The sequence below is a fragment of the Pristiophorus japonicus genome, chromosome 26 (genome assembly GCF_044704955.1).
Source record: "Pristiophorus japonicus isolate sPriJap1 chromosome 26, sPriJap1.hap1, whole genome shotgun sequence".
Taxonomy (NCBI): Eukaryota; Metazoa; Chordata; class Chondrichthyes; family Pristiophoridae; genus Pristiophorus; species Pristiophorus japonicus.
In genome coordinates, this window is record NC_092002.1 from 10846954 (window position 1) to 10873138 (window position 26185).

At 52.1% G+C, this 26185-nt stretch overlaps 1 protein-coding gene across 2 annotated transcripts in view; it reads left to right on the top strand.

Annotated features, from left to right (window-relative positions):
* Nucleotides 1–1280: 1280 nt before the first annotated feature.
* LOC139239174 (transforming growth factor beta-1 proprotein-like) overlaps nt 1281–26185 on the top strand; it is a 44588-nt gene continuing 19683 nt past the window's right edge. For both annotated transcript variants that reach the window (XM_070867785.1, XM_070867784.1), the window contains exons 1-2: nt 1281–1977; nt 14261–14406. In XM_070867785.1, coding sequence (XP_070723886.1) covers nt 1638–1977; nt 14261–14406 — 486 coding nt within the window. In that variant the 5' untranslated portion in view covers nt 1281–1637. The remainder of the gene's footprint in view (nt 1978–14260; nt 14407–26185) is intronic.

Sequence of the window (26185 nt, forward strand, 5' to 3'; positions counted from 1 at the left end):
GCCTTAAATCTGTGTCCCTCTGGTTACCCACCCTCTGGCCACTGGAAAAAGTGTCTCCTTATTTACTCTATCAAAACCCTTCCTCATTCTGAACACCTCGATTGAGTCTCCTCTCAACCTTCTCTGCTCTACGGAGAACAAGCCCAGCATCTCCAGTCTCTCCCCGTGACTGAAGACCCTCATCACCCAAGTGACATCCTGGTCCACCTCCTCTGCAGCCTCTCCAACCCCTTGACCCCCTTCCCAAAGTGCGGTGCTCAGAGTCAGACCATACCCCCTGTCTCACGTTGCTGGATCGGTGAAAGATCTGGGGCTGTCCTTGACTCTCGAAGAAGACCCTTGCCCCAATCCATGCCTTGGGTCCGGCTTGACGCAGAGTGGGTGGAACAGAGCTGCAACCAGCAACAGGACCGGAAAAGGCTGGACGATAATCAGCAGGGTCAGGCAGCATTTGCGGAGAACCAAGAGGTAGTGTTCCGGATCGATGGCCGTTCGACAGAACCTGGGCTTCAGGAGCAACAGGTCATTCTAAAAAAACAGAAAGGCTTATATTAGCGCCTTTCTCGAGCCACCAGACGTCCCAGAGCGCTTTACAGCCAACGAAGTACATTTCGAAGTGTGATCGCTGTTGTAATGTGGGAAACACGGCAGCCAATTTGCGCACAGCAAGCTCCCACAAACAGCAATGTGATAATGTCCAGATGATCTGTTTTAGTGATGTTGATTGAGGGATAAATATTGGCCCCAGGACTTCTCTTCGAAATAGTGGCCATGGGATCTTTTACGTCCACCTGAGAGAGCAGACGGGGGCCTCGGTTTAACGACTCACCCGAAAGACGGCACCTCCGACAGTGCAGCACTCCCTTCAGCACTGCACTGGGAGTATCAGCCTGGATTTTTGTGCTCAAGTCTCTGGAGTGGGACTTCGAATCCACAACCTTCTGACTCAGACGCGAGAGTGCTGCCCACTGAGCCACCGGTGAAACTCTATTTTTTGTCTAAAAAAGGGGATCCAGATGATTGTAATTTTTTTTTAAAAATCTTGTTGCCTCTGTATATTTGTCGGAAATGATTTACAGACATTCTATAACAGAGAGGCAGTCTGTTAACCACAGCTGTTACACCCCACCCATTTCCTGGGCGGAGTCCGGCGGACCTGCTCGCTTTATAAATTCTCAAATTCTCAGCCACACAGCATCGAGTCTGCCGGAGTTGGCAAAGTAACGTGTGGGACTATTTACAAGTCAAAAACTGAGGGGGGGGGGGGGGAGGAACGAAAGTTTAACCAAAACTTTTTTTTGTTGCTGTATATGAGTGTGTGTCAATCAATTCAAAGAACACACATACACAAAGGACAGTGGCATTTTCTAAACCTCTTTGGAAATACGAGAGAGCAAGCTGATCAGAGAAATATTTCCTCATTTGCTTTGAGGAATTATTATTTGAAGATTTGCTTCAGTGGACGCTCGTCTGTTGCTGTTACTACTTTTTTTTGGGTGGGTGAAACTGACGGTGTAATTGACAAATCTCACAAAACCAAAATAGGAAATTGCTCCCCCCCCTCTCCCAACCCCGCCTTGTCAGTTTCTGACTGACTTTTTGTCAATTGCACACAGAGTGCCAAAAGGGCTTTGAAGATGCAGCTTCGGCTTGTGCTAAATCTGCTCCTGCTCTGGGACTCCCTGCCCGCCACCCTGTCGTTCTCCACTTGTAAGACCATCGACATGGAGCAAATCCGGAAGAAGAGAATAGAGGCGATACGGGGCCAGATCCTTAGCAAGCTCAAGCTCTCCAGCCCCCCCGAGGCCCAGCAAGTGACAGTCACCAAGGAGGTGATGACCCTCTACAACAGCACCAAGGAGCTGCTGGGTCATCTGGGCAAAGAGCAGGGGGCATCGACCGTCACCCAGGCGGACTACTATGCCAAGGAGGTCCACAGGTTTGGCACCTTGCAGGACAAATCGGGCAACAAAGCAGGTAAGTGTGCTTTTTATTTCCCCCGCAACTCAAAAATGCATACTGTCTCAGCCAATGGCTCGAGGGGCCGAATGGCCTCTTCCTGGTCCTCTGTTCCAAGTGTTCTTTCGAAGAAGAGCAGGGGAGTTCTCCCCGGCATCCTGGCTGATATTTAGCCCTTGATCAACATATTTAAAACAGACGATCTAGTCATTATTGCTGTTTGTGGGAGCTTGCTGTGCGCAAATTGGCTGCCGCGTTTCTCACATTTGCAACAGTGACTGCGCTCCAGGAGGTTCATTTTAAACTAGGAGGTTCTGGGTCCAAGTCCCACTCAGAAAGACTGGATCGACTAGGCTTATATTCACTGGAATTTAGAAGGATGAGAGGGGATCTCATAGAAACATATAAAATTCTGACCGGGTTTGGACAGGTTAGATGCAGGAAGAATGTTCCTGATGTTGGGGAAGTCCAGAACCAGGGGTCAGAGTCTAAGGATAAAGGGGTAAGCCATTTAGGACCGAGATGATGGGAAACTTCTTCACCCAGAGAATTGTGAACCTGTGGAATTCTCTACCACAGAAAGTTGTTGAGGCCAGTTTGTTAGATATATTCAAAAGGGAATTAGATACGTCCCTTACGGCTAAAGGGATCAGTGGGTATGAAGAGAAGGCAGGAATAGGGTACTGAAGTTGCATGATCAGTCATGATCATATGGAATGATGGTGCAGGCTCGAAGGGCCGAATGGCCTGCTCCTGCACCTATTTTCTATGTTTCCAGGGACTTGAGCACATAAATCTAGGCTGACACTCCCAGTGCAGTACCGAGGGAGTGCCGCACTGTCAGAGATGCCGTCTTTCGGATGAGACATTAAATCGAGGGCCCGGTCTGCCCTGTTTATTTTTTTAAAAGCGCCATTGGGGTTTTTAGGAGGAGGGAGTGAAATTAGGACCGCTACACACAATGGTTTGGAACTCTCTTCCGCAAATGGCAATTGATGCTCGGTCAATTATTAATTTTAAATCTGGGGTTGATTGATTTTTGTTAACCAAAGGTGTTGAGGGATATGGGCCAAAGGCGGGTAGATGGAGTTAGGTCGCAGATCAGCCATGATCTCATTGAATGGTGGAACAGGCTCGAGGGGCCGAATGGCCTCCTCCTGTTCCTCTGTCCCATGCGCTATTTCGAAGAAGAGCAGGGAAGTTCTCCCCGGCGTCTTGGCTGATATTGATCAGCGTGATTAAAACAGATGATCTGGTCATTATTGCTGTTTGTGGGAGCTTGCTGTGCGCAAATTGGCTGCCGCGTTTCCCCCATTTGCAACAGTGACTGCACTTCCAAAAAAAGTACTTCATTGGTTGTAAAGTGCTTTGGGACGTCCGGTGGTCGTGAAAGGTGCTATATGAATGCAAGTCTGTCTTTCATTTTCACATTAGCGTCTGCTCACGTGGTTAATACAAACTTGGAGAATACAAAATTGTTTTATTAAAGGACAGGAAATGCCATGGAATGATCAAAAGTACGAGATCTGAGGATTAGAGTGACTCCTGGGAGGGGAAAATGGAATAAATCCCAATTCCCTCCTACACACTGCTACTGCATCCAAGTAGTCATTCAGTGAACCCTCTTCCTGCAACTACTTGTGCAGACAGCACTCAACGACTTGTGTTGATGTCGTGCCTGTAATGTTTTATTCCCAAGGTGCTTCATTAGGGGGTCAGACTCATTCCAAAGTGATTCTTGTGAAAAAAGGGTGAGACTGGTGCACGAGTGTCTCAGTTTGCTGCGCTGATCTCACAGTGAGGAATGCACAAATTACATGGGGCCACAACAGTCCTTCGCCGTGAAGCCTTCTATATCCCTGTAGTGGAAAAAAAGACTTGCATTTATATAGCGCCTTTCAAGACCACCGGACATCCCAAAGCGCTTTACAGCCAACGAAGTACTTCTTTGGGAGTGTAGACACTGTTGTAATGTGGGAAACGCGGCAGCCAATTTGCGCTCAGCACGCTCCCACAAACAGCAACACGATAATGACCCAGATAACCTGCTTGTTTTTAGCGTTGTTGATTGAGGGATAAATATTGGCCCCAGGGCACCGGGGAGAACTCCCCCTGCTCTTCTTCGAAATAGTGGCCGTGGGATCTTTTATATCCACCTGAGAGGGCAGGCGGGGCCTCGGTTTAATGTCACATCCGAAAGACGGCCCCTCCGACAGTGCGGCACTCCCTCGGTACTGCACTGGCAGCGTCAGCTTAGATTTCTGTGCTCAACTCCCTGGAGTGGGCCTTGAACCCACAACCTTCTGACTCAGAGGCGAGAGCACTGCCAGTGGAGGACACCAGGGCCGAGCTAGGTTCAGCTCCCATCTCCAATTAGCTCCTTATCCACCTCACCGGTGTCCAATCCCAAATAGTCACTGAGCTTGGTCCCATACTTTGCTCCAAAGGCCACCTTTTCCCACATGAGCCTCGCCGATGAATGTCAATTGACTATTTGACTGCAGTGTGCAACGCTGCCAAGTCTGATCCTGTTGTCACCGCCCCCAAAACTGACACCTGCACTTTTCAGCAGCGGCCCGCAGATAGTGAAGAGGCAAAGAGACCCTCCAACTCAGCTTCTTCACCCCCCCCCCTCCATCTCACACACCCACTGTGACACTCCAAGCTGAGACCAGCTAACCTCCTCCCCCACACACACACACACATAATGTCGACTATGGGCAACACCCTCGGCATCTGAGTCAGAAGGTTGTGGGTTCGAGTCCCGCTCCAGAGACTTGAGCACAATAAATCCAGGCTGACACTCCCAGTGCAGTGCTGAGGGAGTGCCGCACTGTCGGAGGTGCCGTCTTTCGGATGAGACGTTAAACCGAGGCCCCTTCTGCCCTCTCAGGTGGATGTAAAAGATCCCACGGCCACTATTTCGAAGAAGAGCAGGGGAGTTCTCCCTGGTGTCCTGGGGCCAATATTTATCCCTCAACCAACATCACACATGATCTGGGTCATTACCACATTGCTGTTTGTGGGAGCTTGCTGTGCACAAATTGACTGCTGCGTTTCCCACATTACAACAGCGACTACACTCCAAAAGTATTTTATTGGCTGTAAAGCGCTTTGGGACGTCTGGTGGTCGTGAAAGGCGCTATATAAATGCAAGTCTTTCTTTATGGGCCGTATGTTTAACACCCGTACTCCAGCATCTGTCCATCACATCTCGACCCTTCATACTACCCTTGCCCATGTTTTGCAAACCTCTTAATTGGCAATTCATTCTGTACTAGGGCCCTAATGAACCCTATTGAAGCCTGGCTTTGCCTTGTGTTTATCCAGCCTTCCCTTAAATGCATCGATACTATTCGCCTCAACCACTCCCTGTGGTAGCGAGCTCCAAATTCTCACCACTCTCTGGGTATAGATAAAACAGCCAGAGCTTGGATTGGGGAAACCTTTGATTTAAGTGTTTTTATTGTTCAGTTGAGGAGCTGGGGGATGCGGGGGCTGGGGGTGGGGGAAGATCAAATAGGACCTAGAACCCCGTTAGTGGGGAGCTAATTGTTGGATGCGAAGCTTGACTTTATCCAATCGCATCCGTTAAACATCGGCGGTGAGAAATTCACACGTGTGGTCCAGTGGGTGGGAATGGGACTGTGTCCTTACCCCTGCCCCCACAGAGATTGACAGCTCGGGGTTGGGTGGTGAGACTGAGGTGGGAGAGCCACTTGGGTCTTGCTCTGTAAGTTGGCAATTCAGAGAGACTTTTCCCAATCAAAGTCGTAGGCAGTCGCTCGGAATCGAGGAAGACTTGCTTCCACTCTAAAAATGAGTCCTTAGGTGGCTGAACAGTCCAATACGAGAGCCACAGTCCCTGTCACAGGTGGGACAGACAGTGGTTGAGGGAAAGGGAGGGTGGGACTGGTTTGCCGCACGCTCCTTCCGCTGCCTGCGCTTGGTTTCTGCACGCTCTCGGCGACGAGACTCGAGGTGCTCAGCGCCCTCCCGGATGCACTTCCTCCACTTAGGGCGGACTGGTCTTTGGGCCAGGGACTCCCAGGTGTCGGTGGGGATGTTGCACTTTTATCAAGGAGGCTTTGAGGGTGGTCCTTGAAATGTTTCCTCTGCCCACCTGGGGCTCGCTTGCCGTGAAGGAGTTCCGAGTAGAGCGCTGGCTTTGGGAGTCTCGTGTCGGGGGCATGCGGACAATGTGGCCCCCTGCCCAGCGGAGCTGGTCGAGTGTGGTCAGTGCTTCGACGCTGGGGATGTTGGCCTGGTCGAGGAGGCTAACGTTGGTGCATCTGTCCTCCCAGGGGATTGGCAGAATCTTGCGCAGACATCGCTGGTGGTATTTCTCCAGCGACTTGAGGTGTCTACTGTACATGGTCCACGGCTCTGAGCCATACAGTGACTCTGTGTCCACAACTCTCCGAATCCCAGGCAGTAAAGCGAAGGCTGTACGTACGCTCGCACACACGTGGCGCTCCCGTCACTCAGGACTTGCTACGCAAACTACTTGCGTTTACACAATGCCTTGGGTCGTTTTGCTACGCCAAAGGCACTTCGAGGGAGTGTTATCCAACAAAAAGATTTGACACCGTGCCACATGCACATTAGGACAGGTGCCCAGAAGCTTGAGATAGATTTTAAGGAGCGTCTGAAAGGAGGGGAGGGAGGTGGAGAGGTTTGGGGAGAGAATTCCAGAGTACAGGACCAAAGCTGCTGAAGGCACGCCCACCAATGGAAATCGGGGGACGCGCGGGAGGCCAGAATTGGAGGAGGGCAGCGATCTCGGAGGGTTGCACGGATGAGGGTGGGTGCAGAGATGGGGAGTGGGGGTGGGGGGGGCGCGAGGCCCGTGGAGGGGTTTGAGCGCGAGGAGGAGAATTTAAAATTCGGGTCCGTCAGTCAGATGTTTGTCCACCGAGTTTGGAGTGACAGAGGCCTGGGGTGAGTGAGGGCATTGTGTTGTGTGTTAAACACGCATTACATCACCTACCCTGGGACAATTGGGAATGATCGGGTTGAAAGATATTCAGATACTCAGGATATGACATTCCAAACAGTAGCAGATCTCAGCAAACCGTAGCTGATTACCGCTGCTTCTATGGGTGTGTGTGTGACAGGCATTTCTGTATGTTTATGTGTGTGTGTGTGTGTGTGTGTTTATGTATGTCTTCCATTCGAATCGCTCATAACTTTTTGTGTCTGTATGTACATTGGTGTTCATATATGTTTGTGTGTGTGTGCACCAGTGTTCATATATAACAACAACTTGTATTTATATAGCGCCTTTAACGTAGTGGAACGTCCCAGGGCACTTCACAGGAGTGTTATGAGACAAAAAATTTGACACCGAGCCACTTAAGGAGAAATTAGGGCAGGTGACCAAAAGCTTGGTCAAAGAGGTTGGTTTTTAAGAAGCGTCTTGAAGGAGGAGAGAGAGGTAGAGAGGTTTAGGGAGGGAGTTCCAGAGCTTGGGGCCCAGGCAACAGAAGGCACGGCCACCGATGGTGGAGCGATTATAATCCGGGATGCTCAGGAGGGTAGAATTAGAGGAGTGCAGACATCTCGGGTGGATTGTGAGGCAGGAGGAGATTACAGAGATAGGGAGGGGCGAGGGCCATGGAGGGATTTGTAAACAAGGATGAGAATTATATGTTTGCGTGTGTGTGCGTGTGTGTACTACTGTTGCCACTAGTCTGTGTGTGTGTGTGTGCATATTGGTGTTTAGGGTATACTGTCATCTGTGCAGACACAGTATTGTCTATATATATTTGAGTGACCAGTGTTTACATCTGTTTGTGTGTGTGTGTGGAACAGTGTTTATGTGTGCGTGTATGTATGAGGATTGGTGTTTATATGCTTGAGTGCAGTGGGATTAGCTTGGGATTGATGCAGGGCTATGGGGAGAGCATGGGTCAGTGGGATTAGTTCCCTCCGCTCTGGAATTGGGATCAGTCATGGCCAGGCGTCAGTCGGACCTCCCTGTCCAGTGATGTCACCGCTCCCCCACCCTCCCCGGCTCAGCTGGTACGACTGACTGATTTCTGCCAAGTGGTTGTCGGGGAGACGGACATGTGTGCCAGGGGCAGTACAGGAGAGCAGGGGCCGCAGAACACGGCCTGGTAACCGAGGTATAATCAGCATTGCAATGGAATGTCGGCCTAGATTTATGTGCTCACGTTCCTGGAGTGAGACTTGAGCCCACACCCTCTCGGTTGGACGTAAAAGATCCCACGGCACTATTTCGAAGAAAAGCAGAGGAGTTATCCCCGGTGTCCTGAGGCCAAGATTTCATCATCATCGGCGGTCCCTCGAGCGAGGATGACTTGCTTCCACATGACTTCACAGACGTTTCAACAAAGGACCCGATGTTCCAGGTCCTGAACTCCAATTGAGGGGGTGGAAGATGCCTGTGCGTGGATTATTTTAACATGGGGTGGCCGTTGCACACCAGCCACCACACGGGGCTTGACAGGGCCAATATTTATCCCTCAATCACTAAAAACAGATTACCTGGGTCATTATCACATTGCTGTTTGTGGGAGCTTGCTGTGCGCACACTGGTTGCCGCGTTTCCCACATTACAACAGCGACTACACTCCGAAAAGTACTTCATTGGCTGTAAAGCGCTTTGGGACGTCCGGTGGTAGTGCAAGGCGCTATATAAATGCAAGTCTGTCTTTCGCTTGCTTTTATTCAAAATAGTGGGCCGTGGGATCTTTTACGTCCACCTGAGAGGGCAGACGGGGCCTCGGTTTAACGTCTCATCGCAGATAAAGTATTTTGGGATGCAGTACACGAGGGATGTGAGACATGCCATGTGGTGAGTGTAGCAGGCTTGGGGCCTACAGTTCCCAAAGCCCCCCACCACCTTTGGGAGTTTTGCTTGGCTTCGTGTCTGGGTCTGTTGTATTCATTGGCCAACAACTCCTGTTATCGTCGTATCATGTGGCTTCCAGGATGAACAAGATGGACCTTGGCCTTATTCCGGCCAAGAATCCCTCTGTTCCTACGAAGTAAATATTGAGTCATATTATCTGAATAAGCTGGGAGATGTTTGCGGTTGGACTTCCCAAACCGAGCCAGCCCACAATGAGATTACAGGACAACGAGTGCCATTTACCGGTTTAGTCGTGCCCACGGACTTTTGGGAGCGCCTCACTATCTCACTTCCTCAATTACCAGGCTGCTTTCCCCTCACAGTTTCCTCACCCAAGTCCCACTCCAGAGACTTGAGCATATAATCCAGGCTGACACTCCCAGTGCAGTGCTGAGGGAGTGCCGCACTGTCGGAGGTGCCGTCTTTCGGATGAGACGTTAAACCGAGGCCCCGTCTGCTCTCTCAGGTGGACGTAAAAGATCCCATGAAACTATTTCGAAGAAGAGCAGAGGGAGTTACCCCCGGTGTCCTGGGGCCAATATTTATCCCTCAATCAACATAACAAAAACAGATTATCTGGGTCATTATCACGTTGCTGTTTGTGGGAGCTTGCTGTGCGCAAATTGGCTGCCGTGTTTCCCACATTACAACAGTGACTACACTCCAAAAGTATTCATTGGCTGTAAAGCGCTTGGGGGCGTCTTGATTTCAAAATTCTCATCCTGGTTTACAAATCCCTCCATGGCCCTTGCCCCCTCCCTATCTCTGTAATCTCCTCCAGCCCCACAACCCCCGAGATGTCTGCGCTCCTCTAATTCTGCCCTCTTGAGCATCCCTGATTATAATCGCTCCACCATCGGTGGCCGTGCCTTCTGTTGCCTGGGCCCCAAGCTCTGGAACTCCCTGCCTAAACCTCTCCGCCTCTCTACCTCTCTTTCCTCCTTCAAGACGCTCCTTAAAACCGACCTCTTTGACCCAGCTTTTGGTCACCTGCGCTAATTTCGACTTATGTGGCTCGGTGTCAAATTGTGACGCGCCTTCGGATGTTTCACTATGTTAAAGGCGCCATAGAAATACAAGTTGTCGTTGTCCTGAGGACGTGAAAGGCGCTATAGAATTGCAAGTTCTCTCGTTTTTCTCAAGCTCTGTGAGCCTGGATGAGACGAGATAACGCTGTATGGAACTCGGGATTAGGGTATGGGAAAGGTGAGCCTCGCAGTGTATCGGGCCCACGCTGGTGAGTTGGTGAGCCCAACAAACCTCCTTGTTTTCTTTGAGGAGGTTACAGATAAAGCCGAGAGTGAAACTCCCTCTAATGATTGTTTTTAACTTTCAAAGCACTCCCGACAAAGATTCGAAATTGAAGACTTCTAAGTCACCCAAAGCATCGCAGCGATCCGGGACAGAGCAGTGAGCTTGATTAAAAAGGGCGAGGGAAGGGAGAGGGCTGCTGGGAGTCCCCGCCCAGCGAAGATTCCTGAGACACGTAGGCCCGAGCCCCGGGTCCACTCACCCAGCGGGTCTGACACAGGCTGGAGACGCCTCACTTACCCTCCACATACTTCAGCTCATCCCAAACTCCGCTGCCCCGTGTCCTAACTCACACCAAGTCCCGCTCACCCATCACCCCCTGTGCTCGCTGCCCCGTGTCCTGACTCGCACCGAGTCCCGCTCATCCATCACCCCCTGTGCTCGCTGCCCCGTGTCCTGACTCGCACCGAGTCCCGCTCACCTATCACCCCCTGTGCTCGCTGCCCCATGTCCTAACTCGCACCGAGTCCCGCTCACCCATCACCCCCTGTGCTCGCTGCCCCGTGTCCTAACTCGCACCGAGTCCCGCTCACCCATCACCCCCTGTGCTCACTGTCCCTTGTCCTAACTCGCACCGAGTCCCGCTCACCTATCACCCCCTGTGCTCGCTGTCCCTTGTCCTAACTCGCACCGAGTCCCGCTCACCTATCACCCCCTGTGCTCGCTGCTCATGTCGTAACTCGCACCGAGTCCCGCTCACCCATCACCCCCTGTGCTCGCCGACCTACATTGGCCTCCGGTTACGCAACGCCTCAATTTCAAAATTCTCATCCTTGTTTACAAATCCCTCCATGGCCCTCGCCCCCTTCCTATCTCTGTAATCTCCTCCAGCCCCACAACCCCCCGAGATGTCTGCGCTCCTCTAATTCTGCCCTCCTGAGCATCCCTGCCTTCAACTGCCTGGGCCCCAAGCTCTGGAACTCCCTCCCTAAACCTCTCTACCTCTCTCTCTCCTCCTTAAGATTATCCTTAAAATCTACCGGCAACTTGTATTTATATAGCGCCTTTCCCGACCTCAGGACGTCCCAAAGCGCTTTTCAGCCGATGCAATACTTTTGGAGAGTAGTCACTGTTGTACTGTGGGGAAACGCGGCAGCCAATTTACGCACAGCAAGCTCCCACACACAGCAATGTGATAATGACCCAGATAATCTGTTTTTGTGATGTTGATTGAGGGATAAATATTGGCCCCAGGACACCGGGGATAACTCCCCCTGCTCTTCTTCGAAATAGAGCCATGGGATCTTTTACGTCCACCTGAGAGGGCAGACGGGGCCTCGGTTTAATGTCTCACCCGAAAGACGGCCCCTCCGACAGTGCGGCGCTCCCTCAGCACTGCACTGGGAGCATCGGCCTAGATTTTTGTGCTCAAGTCTCTGGAGTGTGACTCGAACCCATGACTTTATGTCTCGGAGGCGAGGGTGCTGCCCACTGAGATACAGCTGACACTGCTGAAGTAGGGGAGAGAGGAGGCTGGTGCAGAACAGAGATGCTGGCACGGAGCCATTGGGCTGAAAGGCCTGTTTCTGTGCCCATAAATGCGATGTAATGCTCTGTCATGGTAAACCCCACACAGATCGGGGGACTTGTGCTTTATTTATATCAACCTGTCATAAAATGGCTGGAGCATTTAACTGGGGATTTCCGTGGCTGATCTTCAGTTCAGTTCATTGTTCGAGGCTATTATGTCTTGCCAGCAGGTGTGACAGAAATGTGTCTGTGAGCGTCCAAACCGGGAACTGGTCTTGGCCTCGCCGGGGCTGTTCACAGTCAGCCCTCTCAATGTTATCACAGATCGCATTACTTCCCCTTTCAGTGAGGGAATGAAAAGAGACCCCCTCACCCAGATAATGTTCAGCCTCGTTTCTCAGTCACCATCATTCTCCTTCCGCACAGAGCACGAGCGACAAGGCTTCCTGTTGCAATCTTAAAATCCGTAGAGCACAGAAGGAGGCCATTCAGCCCATCGTGCCCGAGCCCGATTCCTGACATTGGGCGTGTAACGTATGCATCTGCGAGTATGTTTGCAGGGACTTGGCAACGCTGGGCCCTGACTCCGTTAGGTGCGTCGAGGAGGCTCGGGCACGTGGGGCGATCCCGTCCGAACTGACCCCCGGACGGACGGAATTCCTCATCGGTGCCAAGCCTCGAGACCTCCCTCGGGAGCCGGCGCCTCACAACTTGAGCCTCCTCCGGGAAATCCCCTCCGTGCCTTTCAGTTCTGCGCGGAGGGGTTTCCTATACGGGCTGCTCCTGCACACTCTCCACCTTGCCATCCTCGTCTGCCGCCCGGACACGCCATGGCGTACCATCTTGCCGTCCGGAGGAGGCGGGGGTCCCCGATGGAGTGCTCTCTACGCGGGAATCCTCCCACTATTTATCGGGGACTTGGCCTGGAGGGTGGTGCACGGAGCAGTCCTGTGCAATAAATTTTTAAGTCAGTTCATGGGCTCCCAGGCCGCCTGCAATTTCTGCGGTCTGGAGGAGTCCGTGTTCCATGTATATGTGGAATATGCGAGGCTGCAGCCCCTCTTCCAATATTTGAAGGGGCTGCTCCTCAAATTCTGGTTGCACCAGTCCCACACTCCTGATCTTTGGGCACCCTGTGCGGAAGGGAGTGGGTAGGTCCGAGGGCCTCCTCGTAGGACTGCTCCTGGGCACGGCCAAGGGGGCCATCAGCCGGTCCAGGCAGCAGGTGGTCGAGGGGGTCGTTCAGCCCGACTGCCTGTCTCTCTTCCACGGTTACATCCGAGCCGGGGTGTCCCTGGAGATGGAGCACGCGGTGTCCACCGGTACGCTCGCGGCCTTCCACGAGAGGTGGGCACCAGAGGGACTGGAGTGCATCATTACCCCCGCCAAACAAATTTTAATTTGATTTGACAAGATTGCATACTAATTAGTGGGTTTTGGTGCCCTTACAAAAGGAGGCACTTGATTTAATGTTATATAAAAATAGATGTAAAGCTGTTGAGTTGGGAGTGGCTTAGTCAGTGACGTGATGTTTACAAGACTCAATAAAACCCCAGCCAGTTGGGCTCGGGGGATCCACAATGGGGCAGGTGGTTGTGAGCCTGGTGGATGAACTGGTAATGTGTAATGTTGATTGTTAAACCTTTGCTAATAAACCAATTAGTTCTTAATAGCAACGTGTTGCTATGAATTCTTAAGCAAAGAACCCGTGAAGCAAATACATTACAGGGAGGAGTGTCCTATGAGGAGAGATGGCGTAGACTGCACCTAGTATAGAAGAATGAGAGGTGATCTCATTGAAACGTACAAAATTCTCACAGGGCTTGACAGGGTAGATGCAGGGAGGTTGTTTCTACCGGCCTGGGGAGCCTAGAACCAGGGGTCACAGTCTCAGAATAAGGGGTCGGCCATTTAAGACTGAGAAGAGGAGAAATTTCTTCACTCAGAGGATGGTGAATCTTTGGAATTCTCTACCCCAGAGGGCTGTGGAGGCTCAGTCTTTGAGTATATTCAAGACAGAGATCGTTAGATTTTTGGATATTAAGGGAATCGAGGGATATGGGGATCGGGCGGGAAAGTGGAGTTGAGGTCGAAGATCAGCCGTGATCTTATTGAATGGCGGAGCAGGCTCGAGGGGCCAAATAGCCGACTCCTACTCCTATTTCTTATGTTCTTATGTGCCCCTGGGAGTGTTTGATGGGACAGTGTAGAGGGAGCTTTACTCTGTATCTAACGCTGTGCTGTACCTGCCCTGGGAGTGTTTGATGGGACAGTGTAGAGGGAGCTTTACTCTGTATCTAACCCCGTGCTGTACCTGCCCTGTGATTTTAGTGCTGGTTATTTGACACTACCATCCCTTGCTTTGAATGGGTTAATAAAGAAAGCAAAGATGCATTTCTTTCAGGCACAGGGTTGTATTTTGGAAGTGTTGCTAGTGTCCTGACTGTAATAGAGCGCCACCTAGTGGACTACTGCTCCGCCTAGTGGACTGCGGTGGTAATGCAAGCACTGCTGTTTATCCAATAAAAGGATCACGTGACAAGGTCACATGACAAGTTCCTGTCGAGCCATCTTGTGTGCAGTGTGTTCGCCATGTTGTAAGGAATATATGACACTAACCTGATCGCTCTGCTTTCCATGCAGATAATGACCCATATCACAAAATCTATCGCTTCAACATCTCGCTCAACGTCTCCAGCGATTCCTTCCTGCATCGCGCGGAGTTCCGACTGTACCGCCTCGTGCTGTCTGATGCCGAGGTCGAGGAGCAGCGTGTGGAGCTCTACCAGGTAATTCCCGAGCGTGCTCGCATGCGGCTTGTGGTCTCCGAGGTAAAGCCTTCCGACTCCGTTTATCGTGCCCCGAGTATGACGTGATAATGCAGCTGGTTGTAGAGAGCAGTCGGGGCAGCGAGTAAATTATGCTGCAATGAATCGCTTCCTTTACCCGCGGTGTGCTGTACATGCACAGGAGCTACTGAGACACACACACACAAACACACACACAAACACGGACTGTACGGTACCTGACGGGAGTGAATCGCTCGCTTTTGTCTCGCCTCGAGTCTCGTCGCCGAGAGCGTGCAGAAACCAAGCGCAGGCAGCGGAAGGAACGTGCGGCAAACCTGTCCCACCCTCCCCTTCCCTCAACCACTGTCTGTCCCTCCTGTGACAGGGACTGTGGCTCTCGCGTTGGACTGTTTGGCCACCAAAGAGCTTTAAGAGTGGAAGTAAGTCTTCCTCGATTCCGAGACACTGCCTATGAATGAATTTACCCACTGTGCACACGTACAGGTGCTGACACTGAGACACACACGGGCCGCACGATACCAGCGATGTCTCCGCAAGATCCTGCAAATCCCCTGGGAGGACAGACGCACCAACGTTGGCGCCCTCGACCAGGCCAACATCCCCAGCATCGAAGCGCTGACCGCACTCGACCAGCTCTGCTGGGCGGGCCACATTGTCCGCATGCCCGACATGCCTGACGGGATTGGACAGGTTAGATGCAGGAAGAATGTTCCCGATTGGGCAAGTCCAGAACCAGGGGTCACAGTCTGAGGATAAGGGGTAAGCCATTTCGGACTGAGCTGAGGAGAAACTTCTTCACTCAGAGAGTGGTGAACCTGTGGAATTCTCTACCACAGAAAGTTGTTGAGGCCAGTTCGTTGGATATTTTCAAAAGGGAGTTAGATGTGACCCATACGGCTAAAGGGATCAAGGGGTATGGAGAGAAAGCAGGAATGGGGTACTGAGGTTGCATGATCAGCCATGATCATATTGAATGGTGGTGCAGGCTCGAAGGGCCAAATGGCCTGCTCCTGCACCTATTTTCTATGTTTCTATGTTTTGAATGAAACTCCCAAAGCAAGCGCTCTACTCGGAACTCCTTCACGGCAAGCGAGCCCCAGGTGGGCAGAGGAAACGTTACAGGGACATCCCTCAAAGCCTCCCTGATAAAGTGCAACATCCCCACCGACACCTGGGAGTCCCTGGCCAAAGACCAGTCCGCCCCTAAGTGGAGGAAGTGCATCCGGGAGGGCGCTGAGCACCTCGAGTCTCGTCGCTGAGAGCGTGCAGAAACCAAGCGCAGGCAACGGAAGGAACGTGCGGCAAACCAGTCCCACCCACCCCTTCCCTCAACCACTGTCTGTCCCACCTGTGACAGGGACTGTGGCTCTCGTATAGGACTGCTCAGCCACCTAAGGACTCATGTTTCGAGTGGAAGCAGGTCTTCCTCGATTGCGAGGGACTGCCTATAAATGAATTTACCCGTTGTGCACTGAGACACACACCTGCCGGACTGAATTTTGCACCGCCCCTGGGTCCTGTGTCTTATAACGTCGTTCAGGCTGCGATAGAGAATTATTAACTGAGTCACAGATTGTCTTGTTGACATTCTGGGTGATGCAAACCCTGGTCCACTCCCCTCCCTTCTGCTCTTTGTGTTGGAGGCTCTGAACGGCATTCCTGAGGGACAGGTTGAATCCTGACCACAGCCTGTCGGGAAAGGACCCTCCCAGTTGCTCGGGCGTCCATGAGTTGATTCCGCAGGAGCCTGTCTAATTGCTGCGATCGTCTCTCAATCGAACCCCATCTCGCGCCTCTTTAGCAAGCTGGGTGGAGCCGCCCACTGTTTGCCACCACTGATTTAGACAACTTGTATTTATATAGCGCCTTTGACGTAGTGAAACGCCCCAAGGCGCTTCACAGGAGTGTTATAAGATAAAAATAATTTGACACTGAGCCGCATAAATTAATGCAGGTGACCAAAAGCTTGGTCAAAGAGGGAGGTTTTAAAGAGGAAAGAGAGGCGGAGCGGTTTAGGGAGGTGTAATGTATTTGCTTTGTGGGTTCTTTGCTTAAGAATTCATAGCAACACATTGCTGTTAAGAACTAGTTGGTTTATTAGCAAAAGGTTTAACAATCACACTACACATTACCGGTTCATCCACCAGGCTCACAACCACCTGCCTCACCCAACTGGCTGGGGTTTTATTGAGTCTTGTGAACATCACGTGACTGGCTGAACCACTCGCAACTCAACAGCTCTACAAACCTGTGAGCATCCTCACCGGTGTTTACATTACAGGAGGGAGTCTCAGAGCTTGGGGCCCAGGCAACAGAAGGCACGGCCACCAATGGGATTATAATCAAGGATGCTCAAGAGGGCAGAATTAGAGGAGCGCAGATACCTCGGGGAGGGAGGGGGGGGGGGTTATGGGGCTGGAGGAGGTTACAGAGATAGGGAGGGGTGAGGGCCATGCAGAGATTTGAAAATAAGGATGAGAACTTTGAAATCGAGGCGTTGCTTAACCGGGGACCAATGTAGGTTAGCGAGCACAGGGGGGTGATGGGTGAACGGGACCTGGTGCGATTCAGGACACGGGGCAGCGAGCACAGGGGGTGATGGGTGAGCGGGACCTGGTGCGAGTCAGGACACGGGGCAGCGAGTACAGGGGGTGATGGGTGAGTGGGACTCGGTGCGAGTCAGGACACAGGGCAGCGAGCACAGGGGGTGATGGGTGAGCGGGACCCGGTGCGAGTTAGGACACGGGGCAGCGAGCACAGGGGGCGATGTGTGAGCGGGACTCGGTGCGAGTTAGGACACGGGGCAGTGAGCACAGGAGGTGATGGGTGAGCGGGTCTCGGTGCGAGTTCGGACAAGGGACAGCGAGCACTGGGGGTGATGGGTGAGCGAGACTCGGTGCGAGTTAGGACACGGGGCAGCGATCACAGGGGGTGATGGGTGAGCGAGACTCGGTGCGAGTTAGGACACGGGGCAGCGATCACAGGGGGTGATGGGTGAGCGGGACTGGGTGCGAGTTCGGACAAGGGACAGCGAGCACTGGGGGTGATGGGTGAGCGGGTCTCGGTGCGAGTTCGGACAAGGGACAGCGAGCACTGGGGGTGATGGGTGAGCGGGTCTCGGTGCGAGTTAGGACACGGGGCAGCGAGCACAGAGGGTGATGGGTGAGCGGGACTCGGTGCGAGTTAGGACACGGGGCAGCGATCACAGGGGGTGATGGGTGAGCGGGTCTCGGTGCGAGTTCGGACAAGGGACAGCGAGCACTGGGGGTGATGGGTGAGCGGGTCTCGGTGCGAGTTAGGACACGGGGCAGCGAGCACAGGGGGTGATGGGTGAGCGGGACTCGGTGCGAGTTAGGACACGGGGCAGCGATCACAGGGGGTGATGGGTGAGCGGGTCTCGGTGCGAGTTCGGACAAGGGACAGCGAGCACTGGGGTTGATGGGTGAGCGGGTCTCGGTGCGAGTTCGGACACGGGGCAGCGATCACAGGGGGTGATGGGTGAGCGAGACTCGGTGCAAGTTAGGACACTGGGCAGCCAAGTTTTGGATGACCTCAAGTTTATGTTGGGTAGAATGTGAGAAGCCGGCCAGGAGTGCGTTGGAATAGTCAAGTCTAGAGGTAACGAAGGCAGGGATACAGTGTGCGCAACACGGTAGCATAGCAGTTATGTTGCTGGTTGAGTAATCCTAACGATCCAGAGACATGAGTTCAAATCCTGCCACGGCAGCTGGGGAATTTAAATTCCAATTATAAATCTGGCATAAAAAGTTGTTAAAAACCCATCTGGTTCACAAATGTCCGATCGGGGAAGGCAACCCGGTCTGGCTGATATGTGACTCCAGCTCCACAACAATGTGGTTGACCCTTTCTAGCCCTCGGAAATGGGCCCAGCGAGACACTCAGTTATAAATGTGAGGTTATCCACTTTGGTGGTAAAAACAGAGAGACAGACTATTATCTGAATGGTGACCGATTAGGAAAAGGGGAGGTGCAACGAGACCTGGGTGTCATGGTACATCAGTCACTGAAGGTTGGCATGCAGGTACAGCAGGCGGTTAAGAAAGCAAATGGCATGTTGGCCTTCATAGCGAGGGGATTTGAGTACAGGGGCAGGGAGGTGTTGCTACAGTTGTACAGGGCCTTGGTGAGGCCACACCTGGAGTATTGTGTACAGTTTTGGTCTCCTAACTTGAGGAAGGACATTCTTGCTATTGAGGGAGTGCAGCGAAGATTCACCAGACTGATTCCCGGGATGGTGGGACTGACCTATCAAGAAAGACTGGATCAACTGGGCTTGTATTCACTGGAGTTCAGAAGAATGAGAGGGGACCTCATAGAAACGTTTAAAATTCTGACGGGTTTGGACAGGTTGGATGCAGGAAGAATGTTGACAATGTTGGGGAAGTCCAGAACCAGGGGTCACAGTCTAAGGATAAGGGGTAAGCCATTTAGGACTGAGATGAGGAGAAACTTCTTCACCCAGAGAGTGGTGAACCTGTGGAATTCTCTACCACAGAAAGTAGTTGAGGCCAATTCACTAAAATATATTCAAAAGGGAGTTAGATGAAGTCCTTACTACTAGGGGGATCAAGGGGTATGGAGAGAAAGCAGGAAGGGGGTACTGAAGTTTCATGTTCAGCCATGAACTCATTGGTTGGCGGTGCAGGCTAGAAGGGCTGAATGGCCTGCTCCTGCACCTATTTTCTATGTTTCTATTCTATAAGACGGCTCACCACCACCTTCTCGAGGGCAATTAGGGATGGGCAATAAATGCCGGTCTCACCAGCAACACCCAAATCCTGTGAATGAATTTTATTTAAAAAAGCTTCCTGACTGCCGAACAGCAAGTTCCGACGTGAGTGGGTTCCAGTGCTGGCTGCAGTTTGCGCTGCCTTAGTTTAGGTATTTTGCACGGATTCCCGTCTCTTTCGGTTTAACCCGTTCACGTGACGTGGATTGAACCTTGCGTCAGCATTGTGGCAACAGGAAATGGGGCTGAAAGTCATGGCCGGAGGGAATGAGACTGAGGGGCGTCTCGAGGCAGGAACAGGCCCGCTGCCCCTTGACCTTTGCTGCCTCTGGCCACCTTGGATGCTGCCCTTTGACCTCTGAGACTTGGGTTCAAATGCATTGCAGCCCACTGGGGTGCGAAGGTTGGGCTTGTTTCTATTGGAGGAGAGGCGATCCAATAGAAACGCCCCGAACTGCAAAGCTGATCGAGGCAAATTGTTCACACGACTGAGGAAGACTAAATTTAGAATTTTTGGATATTAAGGGAATTGAGGGATATGGGGATAGTGCAGGAAAGTGGAGTTGAGGTCGAAGATCAGCCATGATCTCATTGAATGGCGGAGCAGGCTCGAGGGGCCGAATGGCCGACTCCTGCTCCTAATTCTTATGTTCTGTTCAATGGGGCATTCTGACTGAAAGGCAGACTTGTATTTATATAGCGCCTGTCACGATCACGGGACGTCCCAAAGCGCTTTACAGCCAATGAAGTACTTTCTTGAAGTGTCGTCGCTGTTGTAATGTGGGAAATGCGGGCAGCCAATTTGCGCACAGCAAGCTCCCACAAACAGCAATGAGATAATGACCCAGATAATCTGTTTTATTGATGTTGGGCAAGGGCAGGACACTCCCCTGCTCTTCTTCAGAATAGTTCCGCGGGATCTTGAGAGGGAAGGCGGGGCCTCAGTTTAACATCTCATCTGAGAGACGGCAGTGCAGCACTCCCTCAGTACCGCCCGCTGGAGAGACGGCCCGTGAGTGGGACTTGAACCCACCACCTCCTAACTCACCGCTCACGTGCTAGCCCCTGAGCCGCAGCGAACGGGACCAATTGAGGGGGCGGGACGGTGAGCAGGTGGGAGAGTGCGGCCACCACCAACCACACAGGCGCAAGAGTTCCCCCGCGGCCAATTCTGCGCGTACCGTCCGCGCCCGTCGGAACACGGCGTGGGTTCCGCGGTCAAGAGGCAGGCAGGCCGCGATACTTTGGCCACTTCCGCCACAACGTACCAAAGAAAGTAAGAACATAAGAAATAGGAACAGGAGTCGGCCATTCGGCCCCTCGAGCCTGCTTCGCCATTTAATAAGATCATGGCTGATCCAATCATGGACTCGGCTCCACTTCCCCGCCCGCTCCCCATAACCCTTTATCCCCTTATCGGTTAAGAAACTGTCTATCTCTGTCTTAAATTTATTCAATGTCCCAGCTTCCACAGCTCTCTGAGGCAGAGAATTCCACAGATTTACAACCCTCTGAGAGAAGAAGTTTCTCCTCATCTCAGTTCTAAATGGGCGGCCCCTTATTCTAAGATCATGCCCCCTAGTTCTAGTCTCCCCCATCAGTGGAAACATCCTCTCTGCATCCACCTTGTCAAGCCCCCTCATACTCCTACACGTTTCGATAAGATCACCTCTCATTCTTCTGAATTCCAATGAGTAGAACTCCAACCTACTCAACCTTTCCTCATAAGTCAATCCCCTCATCCCCGGAATCAACCGAGTGAACCTTCTCTGAACTGCCTCCAAAGCAAGTGTATCCTTTCGTAAATATGGAAATCAAACTGAATGCAGTATTCCAGGTGTGGCCTCACCAATACCCTGTACAGTTGTAGCGGGACTTCTCTGCTTTTATACTCCATCCCCTTTGCAATAAAGGCCAACATTCCATTGGCCTTCCTGATCACTTGCTGTACCTGCGTACCAACCTTTTGTGTTGCATGCACAAGGAACCCCCAGGTACCGCTGTACTGCGGCACTTCGCAATTTTTCGCCACTTAAATAACAACTTGCTCCCTTTCGAAATAGGTCTTTGGTATCCGACGGCCAGCTGAGCTCACTGTCCCCATCACGGAATGGCTGAGCCATCCGTTGCGTCTCCAACTTACGCAGGCTTGCTGACAGCCGCTAGGCCGCACCGCCCGAGTCTCGGCCGGCTGTTTGCAGTCCCATAGCCATGATCGTTGTGATCCCCGCTCCCTCTTCCGTTGAGTTGCTGTTGAGACTACGAGGCTCTGAACCGTCATCATTATAGGCGGTCCCTCGTATTGAGGATGACTTGCCTCCACGCCAAAAAGGGATGAGTTCCCAGGTACTTAAATGAAGGACCTGATATTCCAGATCCCGAACTACATGTTGAAGGGGGTGGAAGATGCCTGTGGGTGGATTTTTTTAACGTGGGGTGACCGTTGCACACCAGCCACCACACGGGGCTTGACAGAGCTAGGTCTTGGTCCAGTGGCAAGGGTTAACCAGGGCGACTGGAGACCACGGGCCTAGTGCGCGCACATATTGCACAGTGTGGGCTGGTCCCGTGCTGCCCCTGGGCCCCTCGGCTCTTCTGGGCCCCGAACTCACACCTCCCTGGGCCCCGATCACGTCCCTCTCCGAACCCTCGCCGCTCCTGCTGTACCTGCCCGCACTGCAGTCGGCCGTCGCCCTCCTGCAGATGCACGCACTGCTCCCTGCAGTGGCCTGCCACAGCACGCTGCTCCCTCTAATGTCCCCGGCCTGCCGATGGCTGCATAGTAGCTACTGGCACGATAGTGGTAGCGTAGTGGTTATGTTACTGGATTGGTAAACCAGAGGCTCAGTCTCATGATCTGGAGACGTGGGTTCAAGTCCCACCACGGCAGCTGGGGATTTTAATTCAATTGATTAAATACATTTAGAATTGAGAAGTGAGCGTCAGTAATGGCGAGCATAAAACTACTGGGCTGTTGTTAGAAAAAACCAAACATTTGGTTCACTAATGTCTGGTGAAGGAAATCTGCTGCCCTTACCTGGTCTGGCTGATACGTGGCCTTTACCTGGTCTGGCTGATACGTGGCCTTTACCTGGTCTGGCTGATACGTGGCCTTTACCTGGTCTGGCTGATACGTGGCCTTTACCTGGCCTGGTAAGCTACCCCGTTGTGAAGCAGGTGACTCACTACCACCTGAGCAATTCGGGATGTGTCATAAATGCCGGCACTGTCAGAGACAACCATATCCATGTGAAGGAATTTAAAAAGAAAAACGGTTCTGTGTTGGAACAGGCTGGGGTTAGACATTCAAACCCGAGCTGAGACACGAGGTCTGATTGTTTGGCCTGTACAGCCCTGGCACAGAAGGCTGCCATTGGCCCACCTGCCCATGAAAGAGCTCTCCAATTGGTCCCAGGCCGCCCACCATCACTCCTTCTCTACAGCCCTTCAAATATTTTCCTTTTCAAGTATTTATCCTTTTTGAAATCTGCTTCCACCTCCCTTTCAGCCAGCCCATTGCCGATCACAGCCTCACGGCTCTGGCTCCTTTCTCGGTTAACTTCAACCTTCGCCCTCTGGTTACTGACCCTCCCAATGGTGAAAACAATTTCAGTTGGTACCTACGCTGTGGGATAGGGAGGGAGGAGAACACATCGGGCGCTCCTGACTTGCTGTCAAACGACCCCTGTTCGAAAGTACAGAGAGGCCCCAGCTACGATGCCTCCTGCAGTTGACTAGCACATTGGCATTCGCTGTCCGGGCCCACTCGTGAAGATGGTCGCAGGGCAAGCTGCCATCTTGACCTTGAATCATCCCTCTGTGCAAGTTAGTGACTTTAGAGGAGGGGGAGAAGGGGCGCGCAAGAGAGTCACATGCGTGTCAGTGGCTCTATCTAGTATTATGGGATGCTTACCAGAGTATCCGAGATAAGAAAGACTTGCATTTATATAGCACCTTTCACGACCGCAGGACGTCCCAAAGCGCTTTGCAGCCAATCAAGCACTTTTTGAAGTGTAGTCACTGTTGTCATTTAGGAAACGCACCAGCCAATTTAACAGCAAGCTCCCACAAGCAGCAATGTGATAATGACCCAGATAATCTGTTTTTTTTTTAGCTGTTGATTGAGGGATAGAAACATAGAAACATAGAAAATAGGTGCAGGAGTAGGCCATTCGGCCCTTCTAGCCTGTACCGCCATTCAATGAGTTCATGGCTGAACATGCAACTTCAGTACCCCATTCCTGCTTTCTCACCATACCCCTTGATTCCCCTAGTAGTAAGGACTTCATCTAACTCCTTTTTGAATATATTTAGTGAATTGGCCTCAACAACTTTCTGTGGTAGAGAATTCCACAGGTTCACCACTCTCTGGGTGAAGAAATTCCTCCTCATCTCGGTCCTAAATGGCTTCCCCCTTATCCTTAGACTGTGTCCCCTGGTTCTGGACTTCCCCAACATTGGGAACATTCTTCCTGCATCTAACCTGTCTAACCCCGTCAGAATTTTAAACGTTTCTATGAGGTCCCCTCTCATTCTTCTGAACTCCAGTGAATACAAGCCCAGTTGATCCAGTCTTTCTTGATAGGTCAGTCCCGCCATCCCGGGAATCAGTCTGGTGAACCTTCGCTGCACTCCCTCAATAGCAAGAATGTCCTTCCTCAGGTTAGGAGACCAAAACTGTACACAATACTCCAGGTGTGGCCTCATCAAGGCCCTGTACAATTGTAGCAACACCTCCCTGCCCTTGTACTCAAATCCCCTCGCTATGAAGGCCAACATGCCATTTGGCCCCAGGACACCGGGGAGAACTCCCCATGCTCTTCTTCGAAATAGTGGCCGTGGGATCTTTTCCGCCCACCCGAGAGAGCAGACGGGGCCTCGGTTTAACGGCACCTCCGGCAGTGCGGCACTCCCTCAGCACTGCACTGGGAGTGTCGGCCTGGATTTTTGTGCTCAAGTCTCTGGAGTGGGACTTGAACCCATAATCCTTCTGACTCAGTGTTACCCACTGAGCCACGGCTGACAAGATGAGGTAAAGGGACACGCAGCCACCAGTGGCTCGACTTAGTATTACGGTATCCGAGTATTATTGGGTGTGTACGCAACAGGTGTATGTTCAGGTACTTTACCTTTTTAGAATTGCAGACGGTCCAGAGCGATTTTAGTGCGGGACTGCTGTCTTTTTCAGTCTTCAATTGGCGCACTGTGACACTGAGAGCAGCATTAATATTAGAACAACAATAACTTTTATTTATATAGCACCTTCAACATAGTAGAACGTCCCAAGGGCGCTTCACAGCTGTGTTATAAGGCGTGTCAATTGACACCGAGCCACAGAAGAAGAAATTACGGCAGGTGACCAAAAGCTTGGTCAAAGAGCTAGGTTTTAAGGAGTGTTTTGAAGGAGGAGAGAGAGATAGAGAGGTTCAGGGAGGGAGTTCCAGAGCTTGGGGCCCAGGCAACAGAAGGCACGGCCACCGATGGTGGAGCGATTTCGAATCAGGGAGGCTCAGGAGGGCAGAACTTGAGGAGCGCAGACATCTCTGGGGGAGTTGTGAGGCTGAACGAGATTACAGGGATAGGGAGGGGGGCAAGGGCCATGGAGGGATTTGTAAACAAGGATGAGAAGTTTGAAATCGAGGCGTTGCTTAACCGGGAGCCAATGTAGGTCAGCGAGCACAGGGGCTGATGGGTGAGCGGGACTCAGTGCGAGTTAGGACACGCAAACAGAGCAGTAAATCATCTCAAATGCCAAGACTAGCTTCACAACTGAAATATTAACCCTAAACTACTAAACAGAAGATTTAAAATCGAAGGAGGCTGCATATATCCTGGCCAGCAGGGAAATGATTCCAGCCTCACGCTCATATGGAGATCACACTGCTGTAAGTGACTGCATTGTGTAACTACCCTCCATGCACTGCGTCTGGCTGGCCAAATAATCCTGCTTGCATTATGAGTTCTCTTTGCTCTAGATCCCCTCATTCCTCTCTTCTGAGGCAGTCCCTCGGAGTTGAGGATGACTTGCTTCCCCACTAATATGAGTTCATCCAGTGACGGATGAGTCCGATGCGGGACCTACAGTCTCTGTCACAGGTGGGGCAGACGGTGGTTGGAGGGACGGGTGGGTGGGAGGGGCTTGGGTTGCCGTCCGCTGCCTGCGCTTGGTTTCTGCATGCTCTCGGCGAGGAGACTCGAGGCGCTCAGCGCCCTCCCGGATGCACTTCCTCCACTTAGGGCGGTCTTTGGCCGGGGACTCCCAGGTGTCGGTGGGGATGTCGCACTTTATCAGGGAGGCTGTGAGGGTGTCCCCTGTAACGTTTCCCCCAGCCCACCTGGGACTCGCTTGCCGTGTCGGAGTTCTGAGTAGAGCGCTGGCCTTGGGAGCCTCGTGTCGGGGCATGCGGACAATGTGACCCGCCCAACGGAGCTGGTCGGGTGTGGCCAGTGCTTCGATGCTGGGGATGTTGGCCTGAGCGAGGACGCTGACGTTGTTGCGCCTATTCTGCCAATGGGTTTGCAGGATCTTACGGAGGCAGCGTTGGTGGTACTTCTCCAGTGCTTTGAGGTGCCTGCTGTACATAGTCCATGTCTCTGAACCATACAGGAGGGCGGGTATCACGACTACTCTGTAGACCATGAGCTTGGTGCCGGGTTTGAGATCCTGGTCTTCGAACACTCTCTTCCTCAGGCGACCGAAGGCTGCACTGACAAGTGTGACTACACTCCAAAAAGTATTTCATTGGCTGTAAAGCGCTTTGAGACGTCCGGTGATCGTGAAAGGCGCTATATAAATGGAAGTCTTTCTTTAGTTCACAGAGACCCTTTTTAAGTAGACTGTGTGGTGCCGTGCGCTGGTTAAACAGACTCTGTTGGTCGAGTAAATAAATGGTTGTTTTCTGTGAAATAGACTGTGTGCTATGGGCCCTGCCCTAAACCCCGCCCCGCCTCCCACTCATTGGCTGGCACGGCGGGGTCAAAAGGCACTCTCTCGCATGGAGGCTCCTG